Source organism: Pagrus major, chromosome 3, assembly GCF_040436345.1.
Source record: "Pagrus major chromosome 3, Pma_NU_1.0".
Classification (NCBI taxonomy): domain Eukaryota; kingdom Metazoa; phylum Chordata; class Actinopteri; order Spariformes; family Sparidae; genus Pagrus; species Pagrus major.
Window position 1 is genome coordinate 7,110,131 of NC_133217.1, and position 25,173 is coordinate 7,135,303.

At 42.3% G+C, this 25,173-nt stretch overlaps 1 protein-coding gene across 1 annotated transcript; it reads right to left on the reverse strand.

The window, feature by feature from the left end:
* Nucleotides 1-3,503: 3,503 nt before the first annotated feature.
* LOC140993878 (zinc finger protein 385D-like) lies at nt 3,504-18,470 on the reverse strand. Its single transcript, XM_073463433.1, has 8 exons — nt 18,406-18,470; nt 13,664-13,779; nt 8,319-8,426; nt 7,587-7,755; nt 6,364-6,615; nt 6,092-6,273; nt 4,462-4,563; nt 3,504-4,186 (listed from the first exon to the last, which is right to left on the reverse strand). Exons 1-8 carry the CDS (start codon nt 18,413-18,415, stop codon nt 3,947-3,949), a joined length of 1,179 nt encoding a protein of 392 aa, XP_073319534.1. The 5' UTR covers nt 18,416-18,470; the 3' UTR covers nt 3,504-3,946.
* Between the last annotated feature and the right edge of the window lie 6,703 nt (nt 18,471-25,173).

Sequence of the window (25,173 nt, forward strand, 5' to 3'; positions counted from 1 at the left end):
CTGCTTTTACGTAAACTGTACTGGCTTGCCTCACAGCGAAATCTTAAAGGAAATACCTGCTTCCTTGCCAAAAGTTAGATGAGAAGAAACAACACCTGTCAAGTGTGACAGTGGTATCAGTCTTGTCTTTTAACTCGCCAAGAAAGTGACCATGCAAACAAAATGTTGAACTAATCTTTCAATCAATGCTCAAATTTTTCCCCCATCTTAGAAGGAATGATGATATTTTGAGAATATATTTCAGTTGACTGTATGATATTATTTAATTTAATTGACTTAAACATATATTATGCAACTTTTCTGCGTTAAGATTTCTGAAAACAAAAATAATTGTGTACTTTTATACCTGTCTCTCGTTCTCAGAGAAGGTCTGTGTTTGTTTTCATGCATGTGAACAAAGATCACGACTAAAATCAGCTCAGCAAATGTTTTATGTGGAAGAAACTGTATTCAACACGTTGGTTAGACCTCAAGGATTCTCACAATGCACAAATGTAAACAAAAACTCCACTGGGTACCTTCAATAGCTGTATTTATACAACACTTGTTAGAAGGCAGACTTCTAGAAAGTACTTTGTACAGAAAGTTTAGGGTTTGAATGCATATTGCAGTTATTTTAAGTTTTATTTTGCAGTTTTCATACATTTTCTTCTGTTGGTTGTAGTCTGACTTATCCATGACCACCTTTGTTTTATGATATGAAATGAAAGTGCAATGTGCAGAAGTCAAAATGCTGCATCCTCATGCCAAGAGCTTATTATAGTCTTTTTCTATGCACTCACATGGCATGCACAGCTCTGCTTTGTACCTTTGTACTCTCTCCAGGTAGCAGCGAATGAAAAATTCCCCGGATGCCAAGAGAGGCTTTTGTTTTGCTGACATATGTTTATGCGTGCATGTGCGCATGCTCGCCGTGAATTCGATAGAGCAGCGAGAGACAGGGGGGCAGAAGAGAGAGGAGCTGTGGACGTGTTGTAAGATAACAAAAGAAAGATGACAAAAAGTGAGGAAGACAAGGCAGCGAAGGCTGGCGAGGGAATAAGCCAAGGAGTTAAGGGGCCAGAGGAGGTCTGGATTCCGACAGCCTGCGGAGAACTGAGCATCCCACACACAGATGTTCACCATCATCACCCCAGACAATTAATAATAATAATAATAATGACTGCAGAGACAACTGGGAGAATCAGTGACTGATTGGAAGATAATTCTGTGGAATTATTTACTTTGGAGCTGCCGCAGGAGGCAGAAGCAAAGAAATATCTAACTAATTAATTCAGTTTGGTGACAGTTGTCTGATGAAAGAGCGATAGAAGAAGGAGATAGTCTGAGAGGTCGCAGAGAGTTGAAAAAGAAGCCTTCATCTGATCTCATAGCAATAGTTCAGACTTTGACCTTTGAGAAAGGTTAAAACATGGAATCTCATCAGTAATCTCAGAAATTTAGTCATGATTAAAGTTTACAGTGGCTTAACTTTCACAAAATTAAAACAGGAGAAAAAAACTAAACTTTAAAAGTCTGCTTGAGGTGAATCCAGGCTACCTTAACCCATAAATCTACTACAGATCTTCAGATCAGAGTTTGTACAGAAGCAGCAGTACACTCTCTCTCTCTCTCTCTCTCTCTCTCTCTCTCTCTGTGTGTGTGTGTGTGTGTGTGTGTGTGTGTGTGTGTGTGTGTGTGTGTGTGTGTGTGTGTTTCATCTGTATACCTAAAAATTTACTTAATTTAAAACAAAAGCTTCCCAAAATGAGCTAGACATTGCTCCGGGCTGCAGTGTAGTAAACCTCATCAGCAGGACAGACAATAAAGCCCGACAGAACATTCCTGCTTTGATTTATCTAGGAGAATGAATCTGGAGGGGATGAACGCAAAGGTCTATCTGTACTCTTAAGTGATAAATAGTTGAAAAATAAAGTCTTCAAAGTGTTTTTAAGCCAAATAAAGCCGTGAATGTGTCTTTTTCATTTTGTTTTTTTGCGGAAATACTTCAGAGACGGTTTTGCGGGCTGCAAAGTAGCAAAGGAGGACAGAAAGGGCTTAAATCGTTGTCTGGAAGCAGAGAGTTATGGGTTTGGGAGGAGGTGATGCCTGACTGCCTCCCGGCACGTTGACATTTCTGGCAGTGTCGGGGGTGAACACGTATGCAAGGGGCTGAAAACACTGACATAGAGGTTTGCTACTGCATTTGCATCAAAAAAGGTGTAACTGGTAAACAATTTATTACTCTGAAAGGATATCTGGTAAAGTTTTATATCAAGGTTCTTGAAATAAGCGTTAGTTGACTCATCTTCTCACTATAGTCCGTCTTTACAGGTTGACTTTCGTCGCAAACAACTCTAACCGTCCAACTTGTAGACTGATCAATATGAAGTTCAGTATGTACAGTACAGTATAGTGTAGACCTTTGGTGGTTGTGTATTGCGAAAAATCCCATAGGCTTCTTGTCGGGGGAAACAGGATTGTGCTAACTTCCAGGTTAGCCTACAAAAATACGTCATCCATGTCACACTATTTATCTATCTATTTATAAGAACCTTGTTACCAGTTGTACTGCTTAAGAACACTAATACAAGCCTCTTGAGTTTCTTTCATATATTTATAATCACATTACAAACGTTCTACCTAATCTATCTAGATTCCCTATTATGTCATTGTTAAACCTTAACTCAGCGTTTTGTTGCTTCAGACGAATAGCCCTCAAATGTTATTATGCATTTATTAACAGTTAACTCCATCGCTGTTGTAGAGGTAACAGGTCTGAAGAGGGAACAATGCCTAGTTAGGGTTAATGAAACCTTTATAATTCACTATAACTATAAGAAACATGTAAGGCTTTTATTGACATTCTTAAAGGAGTCTTTTTGTAACAGTTTGTAGTAGTAGTACATGTATTAATCACTTGTTTATTGGCCATATGTGAGCAGGATGCAACACGACATGAAATATGAGACCTTCCCCGTCTCTCTCGGTTGCCTATACGAGCCCGTGGGCGACTTTTAAAAGTTGCTTAACGCTGCTGGACTGTGGATGTCTTTGCGAAGGACTCGGGTCAGATTTTCCGTGACAGTCAAAAGGATGTGACTTTTTTGCACACTCTCGAGTGCCTCGTCTCAGCGCCGCTCTCCGCTCCGCTAACAGAGAGCAACAGTAGCTTAAGTTAGTTTAGAAATGGAGTCCACTGACATAGATAAGCACAACAAGAGCAACGTTTCCTGTACGTGCTTATACATGTTGTATAGTCCAAAAATAACACTTATATAGTCTTATTAACACATCATTATCTTATAAAGACTTAAAGGGCCTTATCACCCATTAACTAATGCTATTAAAAGGACCTTAATATAAAGCACTACTGGCTATTCCACTTATCTATTGAATAAAGTGCACATTTTGGAGCATTGAATTGACATTAGTCATTTTCACCAATGACCCTGTGAAGATGCAATCATACTCAGAAAGGAAGCAAATATGAGTATTTCGCAGCTATTGTTTATTGGAAAATAATAAACATCTTCAGTTAGACTTGCTCTAATTCATACTTACATGCATACACACACACACACACACACACACACACAGTTATAGTCATCATGATGCATCTTTCTTATACTGAATGAAACTTCTTCCTTGATTGTCATATAGATCATCAGCATTTATAAATGCTCCAGAGGAATGGAGCAGCAGCGCAGCAAACACAATGTTTAAAGCTGGACTTCTGTGATGGCTATATCTGTGTGCTCACTCACACACGCTCACATCAGAAAACACTTTGCTCCTTTGCTGCTTTCCCTCCATCCCGGCCTGCTTCATGGTTCCTGGTCCATGACACCCACAGCATCTGTTGTTACGTGGAGCTCAGTAAGCTCTGTCATACATCACATTTTGTTCAGGTGGTCTCAGGTCTGTTTTTAGCCGTAGTTCAGCGCTGATTGAGCTGTCGACGTGGTCAATAGGGGGAGAACAGAACCGGCGTGTGTGCTGAACAGATGGGTCCAGGGGCCGGATGCAGCAGCGCCTGGGGTGGGAGGGGCTGACTCTGAAACAGGGCGGGGCTCGAGGTGGAGGCAGGGCGGAGGGGAAAGGAGGGCAGCGATGCCATGGCGGCAGCAACGGAGAGTTGACGCTGTAGGAGGCAAGAGGCCAGCGGTTTGTTCAGGTCCTGGTTCTTCTGTAGAGCCAGACGGATCTGAGGAGGACACGACAGACAAGGTTCAATCAGGGGTTATCTCTGTTGAGTAGGAAACCAGACAAGGACAAGGAGATAAAGTCTGGCCAACAGAAGCACAAACTGTACGAGTTACTGCCAAACAATCTTATCATGAATCTGACCTCCTTTTAACCCTTTAATGTCATAGGATTGGAACAAATTCACTGACTGGAAGTAGGGATCAGAGCTTTCTGGGAGAGGCTCTGTACAGACAACAAACACAATGATGAGGGATGAACATAAAGAGGACTCACCGCCTGGAAACTCTGGTGGCGCTGGGTGGGAGTGTAGGGGCAGAACTTGGGCTTGGCTGGTTTACCTGCTGCTCTGTCCTTGTGTCTCCTGCTGCTGATGTGCTGCAGTAGAGGAGAGAAACAGACAAACACACCGGAAAAATATAAATCCATTCAGACGCAGGCAGCAGCACAAAGACGAAGCGGACAAAGAGAGTTGCTCAGAGATTTGAATAATCAGTGAAGAGGAAATTAAAGGAATCCTGATCAAAGCTCCTACTTAGACCATTCAGGATGCAAAGTGTTGATATTTTCGCTGCCTCTGACTTTGAGATTCAAAATATTCATTAGGGGCGGGTTTGGAAATCTTTTGGATTTGATTGACAAGCGCAAACAGATGGCTACGTCCGGCCCGGCACACAGTCAGCGGTGAGCTGCTAAATATTCATGAGCACCTGGCCAAAGTTAACTTTTAAATAGTCAGTTGTGAAGACCAACGCTGTGAATGCATGTCACGAACAGAGACGCTAACACCACACTCAGATGCTCGCTGAAATAGACTCGGCTTCGCAGCTTTGCGCTCATTATCCTGAGGGATTCATGATTTTAGCTCACCTGCAGCAACAGGTGTGAGACATTTGCGCTGTGATTAGAATAAAATATGCATGATCCTGAATGGCTCGTTCTGCATCGCATGATGGATGGAGCGATGATGGCTGTGCTCAGCTCGACAGCGTGACAGACGTTTGCATGCCTCACATTAATGAGAGGAACTAACCAGTAACGGCTGTGAGGAGCCAGTTTCTTGTGTCACCTACCAAGTTAGAGTTACTTTTTTGGTTTGGAACTTCTTACAATAGACTGTGTTTCCTCGGGGCCCCTTGTCATGTTTGAGATGTTTATGAGTTGTTAGCAGTCCTGCCAGAGAGTGATTTCCCCTCTTAACTTCTCACATGGTTTCATTTAAATAACTGTTCAAGGCCCAAAGATGTTAAACTATGCTTCAATGAAAGTAAAAAAAATAAAATAAGTCCAAATTCTTGAAGCAGAACTTTGTTTTTCGTCTGTATGCTCCCATTAATCATCTCATAACTCCTTTATGTGGGGAGGGGCCTAACCCATAGTTTGGGATCAACTGTACTAATCTACCAACTACACATTCACATATAATGTCAATAATGTCAGATATAATAATATATTTCAGTCATTGCATTTCATTGTTTGTTAACAGTCAAATAACTAATTCATATTGAAGACAATCTATGTATTAAGTTTATGGATTTTTAAATTTTTGTACTTTATATCTATATTTTTTTTTTGTCTTTTTATATCTTAAATCATTTTCCCGTTTAAATAGTTTAATTATATGGTTTTATTTCATGTTCTGCTACTCAGAGGCCCAAATTTGTTGAAGTGCCTTGTTGTTTGTAATTACCTTGTTCAATAAAGCATTTTTTAGTGAGGTGTTGTTATGCATATTCACAAGCTTGTTCCAAAGTCGGATCATCTGAAATTCATGTCTCACATTTTGGTGTCAACGTCCCATATCTCCAGTGACGCCTAAAACTAAACTGGTCTAAACTTATCTCTGTATTTGTGTGTTAGTGTGTTAATGTGTATCACAACTAACCAGTCATTTTCAGCCACTGACCTGTTTGAGCTGAGTCTCGGAGTTGACGTGCACATCGCAGATCTCACAATGGAAAGTCTTGTACTGGAGTCCTGTCGATGCCTCAGACGGTGGGGCCAACTTGGCCTTGACCCCTGTCCTCGGGAAGGACTTGATGGCTCCGTCACCGCTCCTTGCCTCCAGCATTGTCTTGTGCTTAGTGCCTGAGCAGACATAGAGTCACGTCAGCAGAGTGTCACACAACACAGCAGGAGAAGCTTGACGACAGCTTGGCTTCGCCTACAGTCTCTCACCGCTATTGTGGGCCTGCAGCTGGGAGGCCGAGTTGACGGCAACCTTGCAGAGGGAGCAGTAGAGAAGACGTATGGCTTTCTCTTCTTCTGTTTCCCCCTCTGGTGCCACCTCCGCCTCTCCGTCTCTCTGCGTATCTGTGTCTGGTGTCCTCGGGTCAGGTAACAGGGAGGGGTCGGAGGGTGCTGTCACCGTTTCAGAGAGGCCGCTGCCCGACGGTGCCGCCTCTGAGGTTGGGTTAGGGGCTGAGGGTTCTGAAGAAACAGAAAAGTTCAACTTCAACATTTTGCTACTTCTATGAAATTCCTCAACTCTTGCTGCTTACAATAAGAAGCACCAATTTCGTGACATGCTCGAAGACAGATATAAAAACTCACCAGGCTACAGGTGATTATGAGCTCTATCAACTCCCTAATCGCACTAATAATCAATGATTTCCCCTGGGAGCCTCCTCCCAGCACTAAAACTGAACAGTTTTGTACAGAGATGATTCGCCTCTATTATCTTCTGTGCGACTGACTTGAAGAGGTTCCCTGGAGGAGCGCGTGCTGATATAAGGATTCACTCTTTGCTAATAACAATGATTAGCCCTGCTTTACTGAGTGGGTGTCTGTTACCATTGATTCCCCACTCTTAGAGGCCAATGAGGTTGTTTGCTGAAGTAATCTTCAGAGGGCTCTCCCGCCGTCTCATCCACTTTGCTGAAGCTACCTCCAAACTGGAAATGATCACTCGTTCTTTCTCCCTCGCAAACAAACTCTCATATCGGCCATGTCGAGTGCAATTCTCCAATCTTTTTTTCTCTCTAGCTTGCAGCAAAATGTATTATTTTCAGTCCTCAGCGCCCACACGCATGCAAAAGTAGCACATTAGGGCTGGCACACGTATATACACATGTCGGAAAGCAATCGTCCTGCACAAACACACGCTATACAGATCATATTCAAAGCATTTTCTCTGTGCGTTTGATCTCCCGGGGCCACTGAGGAGGTCAGTAGATGTAGACATGAAGAAGGAGCAGAAGATAATGCCCAACCTTTAATCTCTTCACTGTGAAACCCGAAGCAGCAGGAGGTTTATCACATCAAAGAGTTAAAGTCGTGACTGGGAAAGGAAGGTTTGAGCCGTACATTCATATATCTACCGCTGTCTTATATTTGATGTCTGCACACACACGCACACACACACACACAGGGGGAGTATGCGTGCCTGCAGAGACACACACCTCCTGATGCTGTGTCGGAGCTGGAGGGCTGCGAGCAGGGAGACGAGAGGATTTGCGATGCGGTTTCCTTGGCGACTGGTTCAGAGGTCCTGATCTTTGAATCTGGGGCGTCCAGAGCTTTCAGCCTTTTTGCGTGTTTGGTGCCACTATAATGGGAGGAAGCCTGCGCCTGTGTACACAACAGCAAACGAGATGATATGAACGGACTGGACACAATTATTTAGCAATGCGAATCTCACCATGTTTTTATTCTAAGCAACAACACATGACTGGAATAACAAAGTTTTCGTGGCTGCTATCACTCCCACATTGATTGGCAGATGTGTTAATATACAGACAAGCAACAAGTAAATCACACATTCCTCGTTGAAATGCATGCTTACAGCAGTTTCAAGCAGCCCTCTTTTGCATTTACATATTCTTTGTTTTCCATCTATTCTTTCTGACAGTGATTCTTGTGCATCGCATGCTCAGTTCAGCACAAATTAGCACTTGATTATGAGTCATTCTTTAAGCACATTAAAAACAAACAAAACAAATATGAAAGCTCTGCATAATCAAACATAGATGCGCACATTTCACCCGATAATTCTTCAAACCAGGAAAACAGCCAAATAACAAGGGCAGGACTCCTAAGCCAGATCAACTGTCATGCAAGGGTGTGTGTGAGAACAAAAATGCCCTCCAAGAAAAGCAATTTAAAGCGTGTGTTTCTCACAGGACAACACCCACATCAGAGTTGAACCTCAGTCGACAGACGCTGCAGGAGCTGGCCTTCCTCTTCAGCTGCGAGGTTAGCCCGAAGGCCGGGCCGATTAGAGCTTTATGGACGTGATCCATCTGCGACAGAGGAGAGGCGTGGCGTTTAAGTCAGGACTTGTTTATGATTGTGAAAGACAAGAGTGTAGGTAGGAGTCAAAGTGGTCAGCTGAGGTGTAAATGACATGCTGTCTGCAAGGTAATGTGCTCCTTTAAAGAAAACAAAGATTTATTAAAGCTCAGGTTAGTTTATCTGGCACCCAGTCGTGTATGAACACAACAGCAGACAGACACATCATTCACTGGAGACAACATGACAACATTAAGAGTGTGTAAGGACATGCCTTGCAACAAAGAGAGGCTACACCTTGAATAACCTCAACGGGTTTATTAGTGTCACTCCACCTAAAATGCTTTGTCTGATGCTGGTGGCATTCAAAGTCAGAGGAGGCATTCTCAGAATGTCAATTAATTCAAGTTACATGTTTCAAAACGTTTACACAAACCTGTCAAACCACGCTTGCAGCTAGTCCAACCCATCAGCATGTTCCAAACAAGCATAACTGTTTATAGATTGAACTCTTCCATTTCAATTTCTATCAAGCTTGTGAGCATCAGTCTGTTCATTGGTTAGAAAAGCACCAACAAAACAAAACAGTCACTACTTGTTGACTGACTGTCTAACTTGATGCTGTACTTCCTAAACAAAATGCAGCGTAACTGAATAGCATTATGCAGTGTAGGCACCAAATAAAGGTGGGGTAATGCCATCCACCTTTAACATTTATAAATGTAATTTCTGCCACTAGTGGTCTTTAACACCCAGAGTCACATCGGATTCTGCTCTGACCTGGAGCTGTTTACAGATGGGAGGAGAGCTCAGAGAGTACTTTTTAACTTTTGGGATTAAAAAGTGGATTTATCTTCACTCCTGTCTATCAACTTGCCTGCAGCAGCGATCCATGGAGGTGACCACCACCGTCGTGTGTAATGTTGACTGCTGACTGGAAATGTAATGGAACGTAATGTAATAGAGAGGAGAGGGGAAAAGAACAGAGAGAGAGCTGAAATCTCTGGTGAGTGCTGAGTTCAGTGGATGCCATGCGCACCCTCCGTGTGAGAAAAAACATAGTCAAACTCACTTTGCTGGCGGTGAACACAACATTAAACCGCCACCGTTGCTGATGACAATCTATCTGATATGACTCAGGACACATGTTCAAGGATGCGATAATGATAAAGTTTTATTCGTGCTACGTTCAGTCTTGTCTGCTGACTTCCTTCCACAGGCGACCAAATTACACGCATCGTTACTTTCACTAAAATTGTGGATTTGGGATGATGCAAGTGCAACTCAACAACATATGTAACAAAGGTCATTTTTAGACATTTCAATGCATAAATCTTAGATATCATATTTTTAACTTATCAGGGGAAACACATTATGAATTCACGTGTTGTGCTCTTCTGCAACATGAACACACAAGAAACAACTAACTAAGAAAAACATTTTCAACCCGTCCAGATTCAGTTTATTTATGAGCCCTTTGCACTTCTGGACATTACCTACTGGAATGTTTAATGAGCACATATACCCAACGCAATAAAACCCAACTGGCCTTTGTGGAGCAAAACCAACCTATTACCTGTGATGAAATGTAGGGAGCCGTATAAGCCGCCACAACCTGGGAGGCTTTATGGAAATCTGGCTGGAGGTGATGTAAAACTTTATGTGTTATTGTGGGTCAGCCAAGTAGTTCTGTAAGCCCTGGGAACATATAGCACGGCGCGGGAGATTGAGCCTATTTCTTTAGCGCCAAAGATGAATTACTGTATGCGCTTTTCAAATGTTATGGACACGACAGAATCTGTCTGTATGTGTGTGTTTGCGCATGTGTGTGTTCTCATTTTCTTTGATCATCACACCAGCCAGCTGCACACGAATGCATCTCTGCAGCCTCTTATCTCTCCCTGTTTCCCTGCAGCTGTTTGTGTACACACAGTAAGACTCGAGCAAGCATGTAACAGAAGACAGGGTTCTTTCACGTTTCAGATTCAAAAGATGTCTGTAATAATAACCGTGACATGGATATAGATGTGTAAATGTATAACATCAATAACAACATGGCCGCATTAATGTTAAACATTTATGAGATTGGGACTTTTATGTTTCATGGACTGAACATTTTGAGTGAAAGCCCGTCTCCCTCCCTCCTCAGCCCCGAGGTATCGCCACCTGACCTCCCTTCACACATTCCTCACTTCACCCCTCCATCTGCTCCCCTCTGAACTCGCTGCCTCTCCCTCCGTCTCCGTCTGATCAAAGTCACCTTCCTGCCTCCCTCTGGACTCACTCTCTTACCCTTCACTCCCACTCGACGCTCCGGGGTGGACTAGCACCTGTGGCAAAGTCGTTTCGCCCTTCTTACTCATTGCCTCGCCTTTCTTTCTTCTGAGCACACACCTTACCACCTCTGCCTGTGCTGCTTTACTGTGACATTACAAGCAGAAAAAGCAGTAAAGTTGTTAAATAAAGACATGTCAGCACCACGCAGCTCCGATATTAATCACATTCTCTCTCACCTCTTCACTCACAGCAGTGGTGGCATGTCAGACATGCTAGCACGCCGTGAGTTATGGCTAAAACATATGGCCAAGTGAAATAAAGCAGACTGCTACCTGGAGCGCAGTCAGCATTTATAATGATATATGTGCCTGGATTTACATAGTGTACCAGCGTGACAGCCATGTGTGAGCGCGTGACGTCAAGGTTATGATGAATGAGCTGCTGCTTTTGGATCTTTGTCATTTAAATGATTATTTGCTTGGAAACAAAAGCACTGTGTTAATAATTACAACAACAAAAAAAAACTGTCAAACTACAAGCCAAACTCGTCAGTGAGGTCCCAGTCTGCAGCTGGATCTCTGGCTCACGACAAACATCCACACACACGCACATTTGTGCAACCCTGTAACCATGACAACCCACATGTGGGCACCAAACAAACGCTTCTACAGAGGCCAGCATAAAGTAAAAGAAAATGCAGGCTTATACACACTCACGCACAAGCAGAAAACACCCCACACATAAAAACACACATTCCTGGAGAAAAGGCAGCCAGCTAGAGTTCAGCTGTGTGCCCACTTATAACACCCACAGGTTCAAATGAGAGGAGGGAGACGATTCCCTTCACACTACAGCGAGATATCCAGCTTGAAGACAAAATATACTTGAGACAAAATTTCATTATTTTTCTTTCTGTTTGTTTTCATCTTAATAAAGGTGTAACTTGTAAAATATGTCCAGAATTTGAAGGTAGCAGAGTAACCAACAACTGCTGCTGCTCAGTTAGCTGTGGAGCCAGTGGTCCTTGAGTTGTGGTGAGCTGGAGACTGGTGTTCGGTGCTCACCTCAACCTGGTTTGACTGGGACTGAGACTGACAGATGCCAGTTTGAAGACAGGGGATACAGTACGGCGGTGTACGGTTGTTATTTTTCTGTTTGGTGAGGAAAAGAGATGTAAGAATGTTTTCTTTCTTGACATTTTGTGAGTTCATCTTGTTCATTTATTATACTAAACGCTAACAGAAAATAGCCACTGGCATGTATCTCTTGGCTAAAACTCACCTCTTGTGGTACAAAGTGGTATTAGGAGACAGGTCAGGCTAATGGGTTAACAAAGACGTCTTTGAATGTTTTATACTTAAATTCTGGCCATATCTTTAAGTTGCTTTTTTAAATCAAAACCTCAAAAGCAGCTGTGAAGCAGCCTCAAACGTGTGAATCAGGTATCAATTTATACAACTAGACAAGTTATCTCGTTCCACTTTCTCCAGTGGGGGGATTTGCTGCTTTTCTTTGGCCTATATGATAGTAAACTGAGTATTTGGGTTTTTGGACTGAAGATACAACAAGACGCTGAATATGTTACATCAGGCTCTGGGAAATCGTGTATAATATAATACAGATTTTATAGGTTAAAAAACATATTATAGATCAATTGCTAACAAAAATAATCATCCGTTGCAAAAAGAATAAAAAGAGTTCAAATCCATAAATCTCTAAAATAAACACAACCAACAAGAAGCATTGTAAAGGTCAGTGACTTCTACAGGGCTGCAGAGTGGGAGAAGTATTGGAAATGGAATAAAATGAAAGGAGAGTTAAAAATAGGTGAGAGGGGATGTGACTCAGCAGGGGGAAGGCGATGCGAGATGTTTGGAGAAATCATTCGACCTGTGGTAAATTATACGTGAGATGGCTTTTCTGACTTGAGCCGGAAGGTCATCCACCACGAGGACGCCGAGAGAACTCTGAGAGAGGACGGTCACGTTTGATTTTTTGGTGAGAACAAAAGAAAGAGAAGGAGAGGCGAGGAGTTGGAGGTGCATGAGAGGGATGAGGGAGACCAAGTGGAAAATGCGAGAGAGCAGAGATGAAGTGAAGAGGGTGATGGAGCAAGAGCAATGCAGGAAAAGTGGAAGAGGCAGATGAGAAGGGTGGAGAGAGGAGACCCAGACCGATGTCTGATTCCTGCTCGGGTGGCAGAAAGGCTTTTTGATGAAGAGGGAGAGGTTACACACACATACAGCACACACACACACAGAAACATGCACGCAATCCTCTTGCACATGATGATTTAGAAATAGCTCCTTCATTTAAAGCTGAGGTTTTGTAATAGGTTCGGTATTAGTGGAAGTGTGAGGACAAAAAAAAATTCACACACCATGTTTTCTTGGCTTCATGTGTCTCAAAACAAGCACATTTCTAGCGTAGAGGTGTTAGAAACTGTTTTGTACTACATAGTGAAGCTACATTATTTATACTACACTGATTGAGGCAGGGAAAATGATTTCATACATCATACAGCCAGCGAGTATATGAAGACATACAGCACGATTCCCCCTGTAAACCAGACGTCAGCCCTCAGCCCCGGCTGACACATTGACTCTCTTTGGGGCTTGCACTTGGCCGCCGTTCGCTCTCTCCACCTTCACCCTTCACAAGCACCTGGGGCAGACGTGAGCCGTGTGCGAGGAATACCAAGGAATCAGCCCCCCCCCCCCCCCCCCGGTTCTGTGGAAAATGTCATAGCTCTCTGCATCAGAGGTGATATATTTGGAAAGGTGTGGGCAGCTCGCTCATGCATCTGTGTATTGGAAAATAACTCCACGCAGGCAGACTGTTTCCATGAAATAAACTCCTCCACTTGCAGCGTGATAAAGTGAACGATTGGGGTTTTGATTTTCTTTTTCTTTTTACAAAAAGGCAGGATGGTACAGTTGCGATGACAACAGAGGCGACAGACAGTACTCACATCTGTGAATCGAGGCAGCAGGTGGAAGGGGAGGAGGGGCTTGGCGTCTGGGGAGGCCTGGGTCCTGCCCAGCGTGGGACGAGCCAGCGGCGGCAGAACGCTGTGACACACATTACCTAAGAGACAGCACGGCAGGGATGAGACAGGTAGACAGATGGAGGAATGACTCAATAAGGAATGAGGTGATCGCTCGTAGAAATAATACGGTGATGATGATGATGACGATGAAAGCTATTACACCAGAGAGATGAAGACATCCTGTGCTCAAAGGTTTTTGCGCTCAGGATCTTGTCACATTGTATTGTTGGTTTAAGATTGTCAGAACAAAGTGTTGGGATGCACTTCCTTCAGCTCGTTCCTCTTTTCCTACCTCGCTGTGGAGGCTTGTTATCATTTGTCTGTTTTAAGCCGTATCAGGAGCTAACCCAGGCACATATACATTACTACTGTTCAAGGGACACTATGTAGTTTTGGAGAAGAAATTCAAACTCAGAATTTTTAACATTTACAATATTAATGAGATTAATGAAATATTGATTTTTTCCTTGACTGAATAAACAAGCTGTTCTCAGAGGAAAATAAGGTCCCCAGAACACTGTTGGAAGCTGGAGAGGTGGCAGGGTCCGCCAAATATAAACAAAGTAAAACAGTATGAAACTGTGTTGTCCCTTAAGGTCAGTTTGTTTATTCAGTTTAGTCAGTCATGAAAACAAAGAGAGTTTGTTTATTTAGTTTGTTTAGGCATAAAAAAATCAGTCAATGAAGATCTTTGTCTTCTGATTAAAATTTCTTCCCGAGAACTACATTGTGCATCCTTAAGTGCCGGTGTTCGTGAAATTTGTACACACAAGTGGAAGGTGAGTGCATATATTTACGCAATACTGCAGTTCTGAGGTACTTGAATGTTTCCATTCATTCACTACACTTTTATAAAATATGATACATTATTACAGATTTAAAAGCTGCTTGCACATAAAACCATCAGTAATAATAATATAATAATATAATACATTGTATAAAATAATTACCCTGACCCTACATAATTGTTTGTAAAAAAATTAGCAGGACGTTTTTGGCAGAACATTGATACCTTTTTAATATAAAATGTAAAAACTCCATTATTACTTCCTACTACACATTTGTGTAAAATTTTGTCATAATTCTCATGTGGACTGGTGAGAAATAGCCAGTAATGTGTTCTGTAAAGTTGCAGTGACCTTGACCTTTTACCACCAAAATCTAATCAGTTCATTGTTGAGTCCAAGTGGACATTTGTACTAAATTTGAAGAAACTCTCTCAGGGCGCTCTTGAGATATCACAAGAATAGGACGGATGGAATTTTCTGCCAATTGACAAACTGATCACCGGACTCATTGTTTCAGCTGCAGAACTCATACAAGGTATTTTCATCTGTTTCCCGGAATGGTCACAAATATGTTTACTTGATATGAAAGCTTATGAGCCCTCTTTAAATATAGGACCTTGAAGCTGAAGTGTCGGGCCTACTCATGAGGCTGAATGTGCTTTTATACACACACACACACACACACACACACACACACACACACACACACACACACACACACACACACACAAACACAGACGCACTCAGGGGGACATTGAAGGTTAATGAATACTCTACACAGGTGCACAACTACCGCTATAGGCAGGGTGCACTCACACACACACACATTCCAGCTTCAATGAGGCCATTACTAAAGTGCTGCTTGATAAGCGTCTTGTTTGTGTTGCTCAGTCCTGATTATGGAAGCTTGTTTTCTGGTGTGCATGTTCTCTGAGCTTGATTACAGTTTGATTCAGGACCAGCCTGCATGTGTAATCATCATAATCAAAATCGCAACACACCCATCCGCTCAGCCATTAGTCTGATTGCCTTTAACTAGCTTAAGTCATGTTTGTGCGCACGTGATGTTGTGCATGTTTGACGTGAGTACTGGCTTCTGCATGCGGGGCTGCCATGAATACACACATGTGCGTGACAGTGTATTACAGTTCTTCTCTCAAACTGAGTCAGCACAGCGGCAGTCAGGGTGGACTAAACTGTGGCTCACTTTTCATTACTTTTACACAAAATACGTTCAATCACCCCCATTTTCTACAAAAACAAAAATAGAGAAGCCCAATTGCAGATACACACTTGGCAAATAACACATCCAGGTGGTTATACTTTTCAATTTCATTCCATGTAAAAAAGGGCAAATCTTTGGAATGAGTTTCCAAATAGAGACTCCGTCGAGGGTCCTCTATCTTGCAGAGGAACTCTTTTTCTCAAGCAGGTGGAAAATTTCTGACCACCGTTCCCATGATCAGATGTCCCTCTTGGACCAATGAATGTTGGATGTCTGGACATATCTGATGAAGACTGCCAGAGATGGATCAAGCGTCCAAAAAGTGTCTTTCCCAGCTGGATTACTGGGGACAAAAACTGTGACATGGATGAGAACTTGACAGGGTTGATTGGCACTTTTGTATTTCTATATCCCATACATGTGTGTTTAGTTTTATATTGCATTCCTAGAACTACTTTGGTTTTAATCTCTACACTTTGAACTCAAGGCAAAGATAGAAAAAATAAAGCCTGCATTGTTTGTGATATAGAGTCGTATTATAGGATAAACATGATTAAATCCTAATTTGCGCTTGGTTGTCAAGAGAAGGGTTTACAATGCTATTTTCGAGGGTTACAAGTGTTAATTACTTTTTTGCTGTTGTTTCCTTTCATATTTTTGGAGGGTAGCTTGATCGGCATAAATAAGCAATTTGCTTCAATCACTACTTAACACATAGACTGTTGACTTTGTTTATACTGTTTATATTTACCGTATTCTGTGTGATGACTGAATAAAAATCGTGCTACTACACCTGTGTGATCAAGAATATTAAAACCTGCAACAAGCTCAGCTGCAACGAACTGTCAAAACTGCAAAGCGGAAAAGTAATAACGTCTTAAACATACAGGATTTACCGTCATGATTGTCTACAACGTACTTCATGGTGTTTACGTCACCATGATATCAGTGATGCATCAGTTTCAGATACTGTAGATGTCCACCTGTCTGTCTCATCTGTCAGTACTTTCTTGTATATGCCAGGGTGGGGATCCCAGTTTAAGGAATTTTAGGTGTCAGTATCCAACACGGCTGTCGACTGGCAGTAGAAACTGTAGAATAATTAATCATAACCAATGTGCACATAATCACGGTGGTTTCTGTGTTCTGTGTGGCTCGACAATGCACAAAATGAAGGTAGGGACTGCAGATGGAACAGATACCTGCTGCCTTCAGATCACTGTGACAGTCACCATATGGAAAATGCCTTCAGTACAGGCTGTCATGGACCGCAGAGCTGCAGCATTCACACATTCCTGCCTGTCTGGCATTATAACTCCACAATCGGAAAAACAATGAGGAACTCAAATGGCACATGACTGACGTCGCTACAACCTCTACCGCACCTCTCCTGTGCCAGTTCACAGGTTCGCGACTGTGTTTCATGTAGTGCGAGTAACACGCTCGAGGTAGAGCGATGACTTTCCTTTTTAATAAATTAAGAAAAACTATTTACAGAATATGAATTTGTTATAAATGTGCCTATGGAATAAGTTGCAGCCTCTCACTCCTGGACGCCGTGTTGCCTTTTTGTCCATAACGCCTACTGTTTGCCATTGACGTGGGATGTTTAGTTATGTTTAGCAACTTCTCTAAATTTTAGCTGAGGTACAGAGACGCAGTCACGTCTGGAAACTGAAGGAGAAAACCAGATTATCCTACAAATTTGCAATATGTGTCATAGCTGAACCAGCAGACTAACACATGTACAAGCACTGGAACAGCAACTCTTCATTTTCTTTTTCTTTAATCTTTTTATCAGAGATTATTTAAAGGTGCACTATGTAGGTTTTTTTTTTTAGCTTTTACGACTAAACAAACTAAATAAACAAACTCTTTGTTTCCATGACTGAATAAACTGAATAAACAAACTGACCTTAAAGGACAACACAATTTCATTCTGTTTTACTTTGTTTATATGTGGCGGACCCTGCCACCTTTCTATCTTCAAACAGCTTGTTTATTCAGTTATGGAAAGAATAACCATTTCTTTAGTCCAGCTAAAATATTGTAAATATTAAAATTCTGAGTTTGAATTTCTTCTCCAAAACTACACAGCGCTCCTTTAAAACGGTATTATTTCCACTCTCTCTCCCAGCAGGGGGCGCTGCAGCCCCTCACCTGTTCCATGTTCAAGCTTTTCATAAGAAATGACTGAAGAATTTAGGAGATACAAGAAACACGTGGATGTGATGACACACAGACCTGAAATGCATAGATACACACAGTAGCCTGATGCATCCAACAATAAAACCATGCATTTATATAAGAAATTACAATATATAAGAGTCTTTATTTGCCTGTTTTTGAGAGCTATTCTGCTTTTATATTAGTGTGTTATGTCAAGAGGATTCTCCCTTGGATTCAGTTGTTATTTCTCAGGAGGATTATTGGAGTCAAGCTCTGAACTCAAACATAAAGCTGGACCATGATCTGCGCCTTGTGTTCCAGCATCAGCTGCGCTCTCGCCGCCTCTCCTCCTCCACTGAGCAGGTGACTGACTTCACAAAGCTCTCATCCGTCTCATCTCATCTCAACGTAGCAACAAGTGACTGTTATCAACAACAACTAAACTCCTCTGACATCAAACACAGAACGCGTCGTTTACGTACCGAAATACATGTCTGCAATCCGACTGTTCAGCGTGAGATAAAAGTATGTCTCATCTCCAGGCGGAGCTGAGGCTCTGCGTCTTTCTCCTCCACAGTCTCGGTCTATCTCGCTCCTGCGCCGCCGGTGCTGCTCCTTCCCATCTGGATTCCCTCCTCCTCCCCCCAACCACCCGCCCCCTCCTCCTCCTCCTCCTCCTCCTCCACTTCCTCCTCCTCCTCATCTCTTCACGAGTCGTGCACAAGTCTGTGCCTATATCTACATCTCCCAGAAGGCTGTTTTCTTTTTCTTTTTAATTCAGTAAACAGAAGGAAATGACCTTAATGAGTGTACAGCACCACCCTGGAGTCAGTGCAGCCATCAGTGCCAGCATACACAAAGCAGGAGATTTTGGGGATACAGTGTGTGGCTCAGTAAAACACCACAAAACAGAAAGAGGGGGCATCACCTTCTTTAATAACTTCTTCAGCTTTTAAAAAAACGATAGTTAGAAAGAGAATGAGGGGAAATCCGTCCTCCTCCAGGCCTTCCTCCAGGGCCTCTTCCAGGGCTTCCCTCTCTGCTGCAGGACCCCCATCCTCACGTTCCTCTCGGGCCCTTATTTATTTTTAGATGCATCCCAGAGCTTTCACTGCACAGAGAGGAAGCTCCACACGACACGCAACTCGCAGTGCACAGTCCAGCTAAAAACATCACACACACAGTCACGCATTTATGCAGCCTATGCATATATGCATGTGCTCGCTCACACTGAAAAGGACTAGTTATAGTTCATGGCTTTCCTGTGCACACACACACACACATCTGCTGAGAGTTTGGATGTTCTCTATCTCTTGGCAGTGACCTTGGCTCAACTTTCTTGTCCTTAAGCCCAAGCATGTTTCTCCCTCCCCTGTGTGTGTGTGTGTGTGTGTGTGTGTGTGTGTGTGTGTGTGTGTGTGTGTGTGTGTGTGTGTGTCAGGAAAGTGGACAACAACACGTGTTTTCCCACAATCTCCATACTCCAGGGAGACCAGTTCAACAACTGCTGTTCTCACAATGCAGACACACTGCCTCTGCGTGCCCCTGAACTAACAAGGATTCTCATTTGTGGTGCACATCAAAAGAGGACGTATTTGTGATTAGAAAGTGCAGCCCTCATTACAAGGACCTACACCACAAAGGAACAAGAGAGATGAATACACTCAGGGTCGGTCAGTGATGATTCACTGGATCAAAAAAGCGTGACATGCGCTTCTATACAAATAACCGTGGTGAACATACTGTACGTCATCTGGGCTGTACATCCATCAACCAACCACATGGGTATGGAAGCCTGTTTCTGCCAAGAAAAAAAAAAGTAGTACGCCTTGAGAGATATATACATGCACGGTCTGATGATAAATCATAATTATGACATTAAGAGTTGAAATAATTTAATAAATGTTGACTATTTATCTCTTTTAATGTCATAATCAGAACTTTTATCATAATTTGGATTTTTTTTATCTCACAATTATGTCTTTTATCTCATAAATTTGAATTTTAAATCGCATAATTATGGGAATTAACCATGGGAATAATTTTTTCATCAAGCTTGGTTTGCATCTTTTTGTTCTTTTCTTTAAAGGGACTCTGTGAAACTTCTGTGTAGTGCGGAAAGCTGGTCCTTATTATAGTGGACTGAGACGAGGCACTTGAGAATGTGCTAAAGTACCAGAAAATCCGACCCGAGTCCAGCAGCTTTAAACAACTTAAATAAATTGACCACTGGCTTGTATAGGCAACCGAAAGAGACGGGGAAGGCCTCATTTTTCACATCATGTCAAATCCGCTCACATATGACCAACAAAATCAATTAATACATGTAACTTGCTACATGTGTTACACAGAGTCTCTTTAACTGGTGTAAATGGGCTTCCATAATATGGAACAAAAGCTGAGGAGCAGAAAAATACACACATGGAAATATCTGCTCACGGACTCAATTAAACGCCCTTCTTGTCACTTACTGTACTGCCAGACGTTTTGTTTCCCTCTGAGAAAGAGCAGAGCACTTTTAGGGACCGGGTGGTATTATAGAATTTTTTCCCCCTCCCTTGGAAGGAGCAGCTGAAAAGTTTCTCTCAGAGTCCCAAATTCTGGAAGCTCAGGCTCTAGTTTCAGCCAGGTTCCTTGTGCCAAGGTGAGAAGTCAGCGTCGAAGTGGTGTGAAACTTTGTCCTGATGACTCATACGTTGGACCAGCTGTCAGAAATGTCCAGATCAGCGGATTTGTGGTCTTCGCAGCAACATGAAACCAGGCTAAAGTCAGGTGTTATGACTGTGGACAAAAGACTTTATTACACTAATGTGACTGAAAAAGAAGTTGCCATTCACAAAGCCAAAACATGATCCTTCTCCTGCTCTCCAGATGTCATTGCTTAAGCACAAACGTCCACTCAGCAGAAAGCTCACCTGAGATAATATGTTAATGACGAGCCTGTTTTACACTGTTTCTGCTCTCAGGTTTCAGCTGAAAGCGGCACTCAAATAATCGCTCGCTGCTGCATCACTTTACACCTGCAGCCGTTTAGCATCACAGACAAACACCGTGGCTGGCATGGCAACTGAGGTATGTAATATTATGTTAAGTGAACTGGTGCTGAGGAGGCTCTCGACTCTGTTTGTCGCTGGCAACCTGTCTAATTACACGCCGGGAAGGAATCTTGTGACCCCAGCTGGGCCACGAACACAGACGGCCAAGCACAACAGGCTGCGTTATGAAATTAGAGGCTTTTATAGAAGTTAATTGACTATAGCTAAACACAAGAGGGCACACACACAGAGTGATGGAAACTGTTTTTTTTTTTGGCAGACTTTCATCTCATAACAAGCTGAACCCTGAGACTAAACAGCTCGAGTCTTCAAGCAGGAGCGATAAACACACTCTTTAACATTTTCTCTGTCATCAGCTCCAGGCAATAATCCACCAAGCAGCTCGTTCTCAGCTCTCCGCCGACCAACTACCGAGCATTTTGGGGAGTGGTGAGTCTGTGCACACAGACACCCATCAGCTCACCTCTTCCTTTTGATTGGTCGCCATAACAACACCACCAAAAGCGATTAGCGTGCACTGACTTTGAGTCTATTTATGTCGTGATGATGGCTGACGACGTGGAAATCTTAAATCTGTGTCCTCTGCTGACACCCACAGATGCAAGATGGCGGAGGAATGTCGGCTGTCACGCACACACTTGGGCTTGTTTTGGTGTTTGGCACGCACGTCGGCCAGTTTGACACAATAAACAAATCACGAATCCAGCTGTCAGCGGCTGGTGTAAGTTCAAGACCTCTATGTCTTAACGCAGAGCACATCCCGCATTGCGCATCACTGCTGTCCAATGACTACCCTATATCTCCAAGTTTGGCTGGGTTTACAGGTTAACAAAATTTCCCAAGTCGTTAAAGGGACAATTCACCCCTAAATCACAAATACATGTTTTTGCTGAGTTTTGGAGATATTATCTTTTGAGATGTCTGCCTTCTCTCAAATATAATCGTACCGGACCCAGTCACTCAAAATAATGAAAAAAATAATAATAAATGACTATTTTCTTTCTACCGACCTACACTTGTCAGCTGTATCACTGCACAGAAGGAGAGTGTGCATCATGGAAAAGAAATGTTTATGACAGCATCCTCCCTTATTGGCTGAGTTGTAAGGTTAGCTAACTTAAGCTAAGTTCACACTATAGGATTTTCCCGTCCTCTAAAGATCGATAACACAAAGCTCAAGATAGGAGGCAAATCGGTGCTTGCTCCTGTGTGTGACAATCGCCAACTCTTCAGAGACGCGATACAGGAGCTCTTTGACCACTTGCCGACTTTTAGCAGAAGTCTGCTTGATATCTAGCAGGCTATATCTGGCTGAGTGTCTTTCCTCCTTTCCACTGCTGTTATCTACGGTAGCTCTCTGAACCCAGTCTTATCATGATTTATGTGCATTCACACATATTCTTCCTCTATTTCTGCTGTAAATCAGCACACAAACAACCCGGGCTGCTTCAACTTTATCGTTCTCGTGTCACGTCCCGTGTTGTAGTGCGTGACCCCCTATCGCTGATCAGTCACGTAGTGTGCAAACTACAAACACTGCAAGACTCCCGATTACAAGAAAGAAAATTGTGTTATGTAAAAAAAACCCACAGCAATCTGATAACTTTGTAAGACGTGCAGTATGACCAAGGCATTAGTTAGCTCAGTTAGCCAGCCTCTCGTTTCATCTAGTTCCATTAAAGTTGAGAAATCTGTGACCCATATCTCCAAAACTCAGCAACTCACACCGTGACAGTGGATAAACGCATGGATAAATCTATTGTCATAAAGCAGAAACGATCAGAATATTCTGGGTCCGAGAGACTTTGTGGTAAAATCTTGTAGAGAAAAACAGACTAAAGGAAAGAGGGTACGGATGTTTTTTGAGCTCTTGTGTGTGTGTGTGTGTGTGTGTGTGTGTGTGTGTGTGTGCGTTTGAATTGAAGTTTGTTGGGTCTTGTGTTGGTCTCTTGTAATCACACATATAAACAAACACAGGAAGAAGAAATAAACAGCAGGAAAACAGTTTTGTGAATCATGAAGTCAAGTCAGAAAAAGTCTGTGAGGGGGAGAGAAACAGCAAGGCCATAGAGATGATGGATTGCATTTTCTGAAAATATCAATCCTCCATGGGGTCAAAGGTCATAAGAACACAAAAGTCTACATAATCCCGACACAGATGTGATGCTGCAACTGTAAATTCACTGGAGGACAAGATGCTGCAGGAAGAGGTCACATAAAGCGGAGATAAACAGCTCCATGTTGGGGTCAGAGGTTCCATAGCACTCATCACTTTAGCATATATGTGCTCTCAGACACACTTTTTACTGCTTACACATGTCTAGTAGCATGGGGGTAATAGCCACCATGTGCATGTGCTAAATCCAAGTCTTTCCAACCACTGTGAGTGCTTTAAAAAGTGGTCTACACACAGGTCCACGGGGAATTCTAGAGAGTCTGTAAAGTGGTGGAAGAAAATCAAACCGTCCTCATCCTAGCGAAGAACAAGAGAGTGTGTCATTTTTGAATTCCATAGTTTTTTGAAAACATAACCGTTATTTACCTTTAGGCTCACGACAGAGGGAGGATTTACGGATATCACGACCACGCTTTCAACCTGCGCAAGCCTGCGTGGATTATTACACCAGATGCTTTTACTCAGCCCATAAAAATATCCTCATTCACAGGAAATAATTAAACATTTACTGCCCAGTGCACAGCCCTCCCTATCGTATTTTCATAAGAGAAACTTAATAAAAGCATTTGTGGTCATTTCACTGGAGCAAAAATGATCTCCGGTAGAGAAATCTTGCTCGGGGACACCACACACACATGCACACACACACACACACACTCAGACCACAGTAAAGGCTCCCTGCGCACATCTGTGAGCCAGAGATATCTGTCCAGAATGTCATTAACTACCACTGCTGTAGATTTATATTCACTGAGTCTTGCCATATGAGCCTGTCTAATTACATCCATAGTCTGGAGATCATCTGCACACACACACACACACACACAGACACACACACACAGTGACATAAATCCATAAGGTCTGTAAATGAATTTGCTATTTATGCGAAAAGTGCAAATTAATTCCCTACTTCATGGGAACGCTGATTAGCCTGTCGAGAGGGCATCAGAGTTTGCAGCCATGGCGACAACAGAGCTGTGACAAGGGGCTTAATATCATGATCATTAATGGAATGAACAGTGGGATGCGACGGTAGCAAGAGTCGTACTGGAGTTAATAAGGAAATGAGAGAGGGACCAAACGCACTGCACTGCACAGGACTGATGCTGTAAACTCAACTTCTTATATCTGCACTGCCATCTATAGGCTGAGAAGAGACGGAACACCTTCGGCCCCTCATAGTAAAGCTGTGTCCTCAGTTGTTTCAGAGTTTGAGAGTGATTTTTTTCATCCAAAGAGGTAAAAATATACAGTATTTAACAGGACAAAACAAAGAAAAAGAAAGTTATATATGAAATTGTGTTGCAGACATAAAGGTTTTATTATTTTCTACATCAGCAAACATTTCGGGAACCTTGAGGGTTGAGAGCGACTGCTGTACACTGTCTCACTCTTTATGACGCAGATGTTTATTCATATGGTGGAAAGCAGATCTCTAGTTGTTGGTTACTTAGCAGATCCAGATTTTTGATACAATACATACAATAAGCATATCAAATATAATGCAATTTTATAAATGTAACTACTCAACATCCTATACAATTTAAATTTGCCTCATTGTGACCAGCTCCTACATAAAATGCTGATTATATGTTAATTAAAGCCCGACCGATATATCATTTGACTGATATTACTGGTTGATATAACAGATAAATCAGTATCGGCGTATTTGTTGTCCCATACATGCCAATACAAAAACACTCATTTTAGAGATTATAATACAGAAAAATATGCTTGGGTAATTTATAATTATGAAATTCCCAGTGAAGTTTACCGTTTCAGTACATTGAGGTCATTTTGGACGAATAAGTAAGTAAACAATAAAATATCCTGCCGCTGTTAGACATCTTTGTGTTGTTTAATAATGAAATTTGAGCGATCAACCAAAAAATATGTGTATACTGGCCGATATATCAATATTTTGTACTCCCTAATATTGGTATCACTATCGGCCCTAAACATCAGTCAGACTCAAATATTAATGCATCAATAATAACATCAACAACAGTGATATACTG

Bases quoted from the DNA above. Each gene is read 5' to 3' on its own strand.
- LOC140993878 (XM_073463433.1), bottom strand. The intron at 7,756-8,318 runs GTGGGTGTTGTC...TTGTGTACACAG, and splicing joins GACTGAGGTTCAACTCTGAT to GCGCAGGCTTCCTCCCATTA. The intron at 6,274-6,363 runs GTGAGAGACTGT...ATGTCTGCTCAG, and splicing joins GCTGCAGGCCCACAATAGCG to GCACTAAGCACAAGACAATG.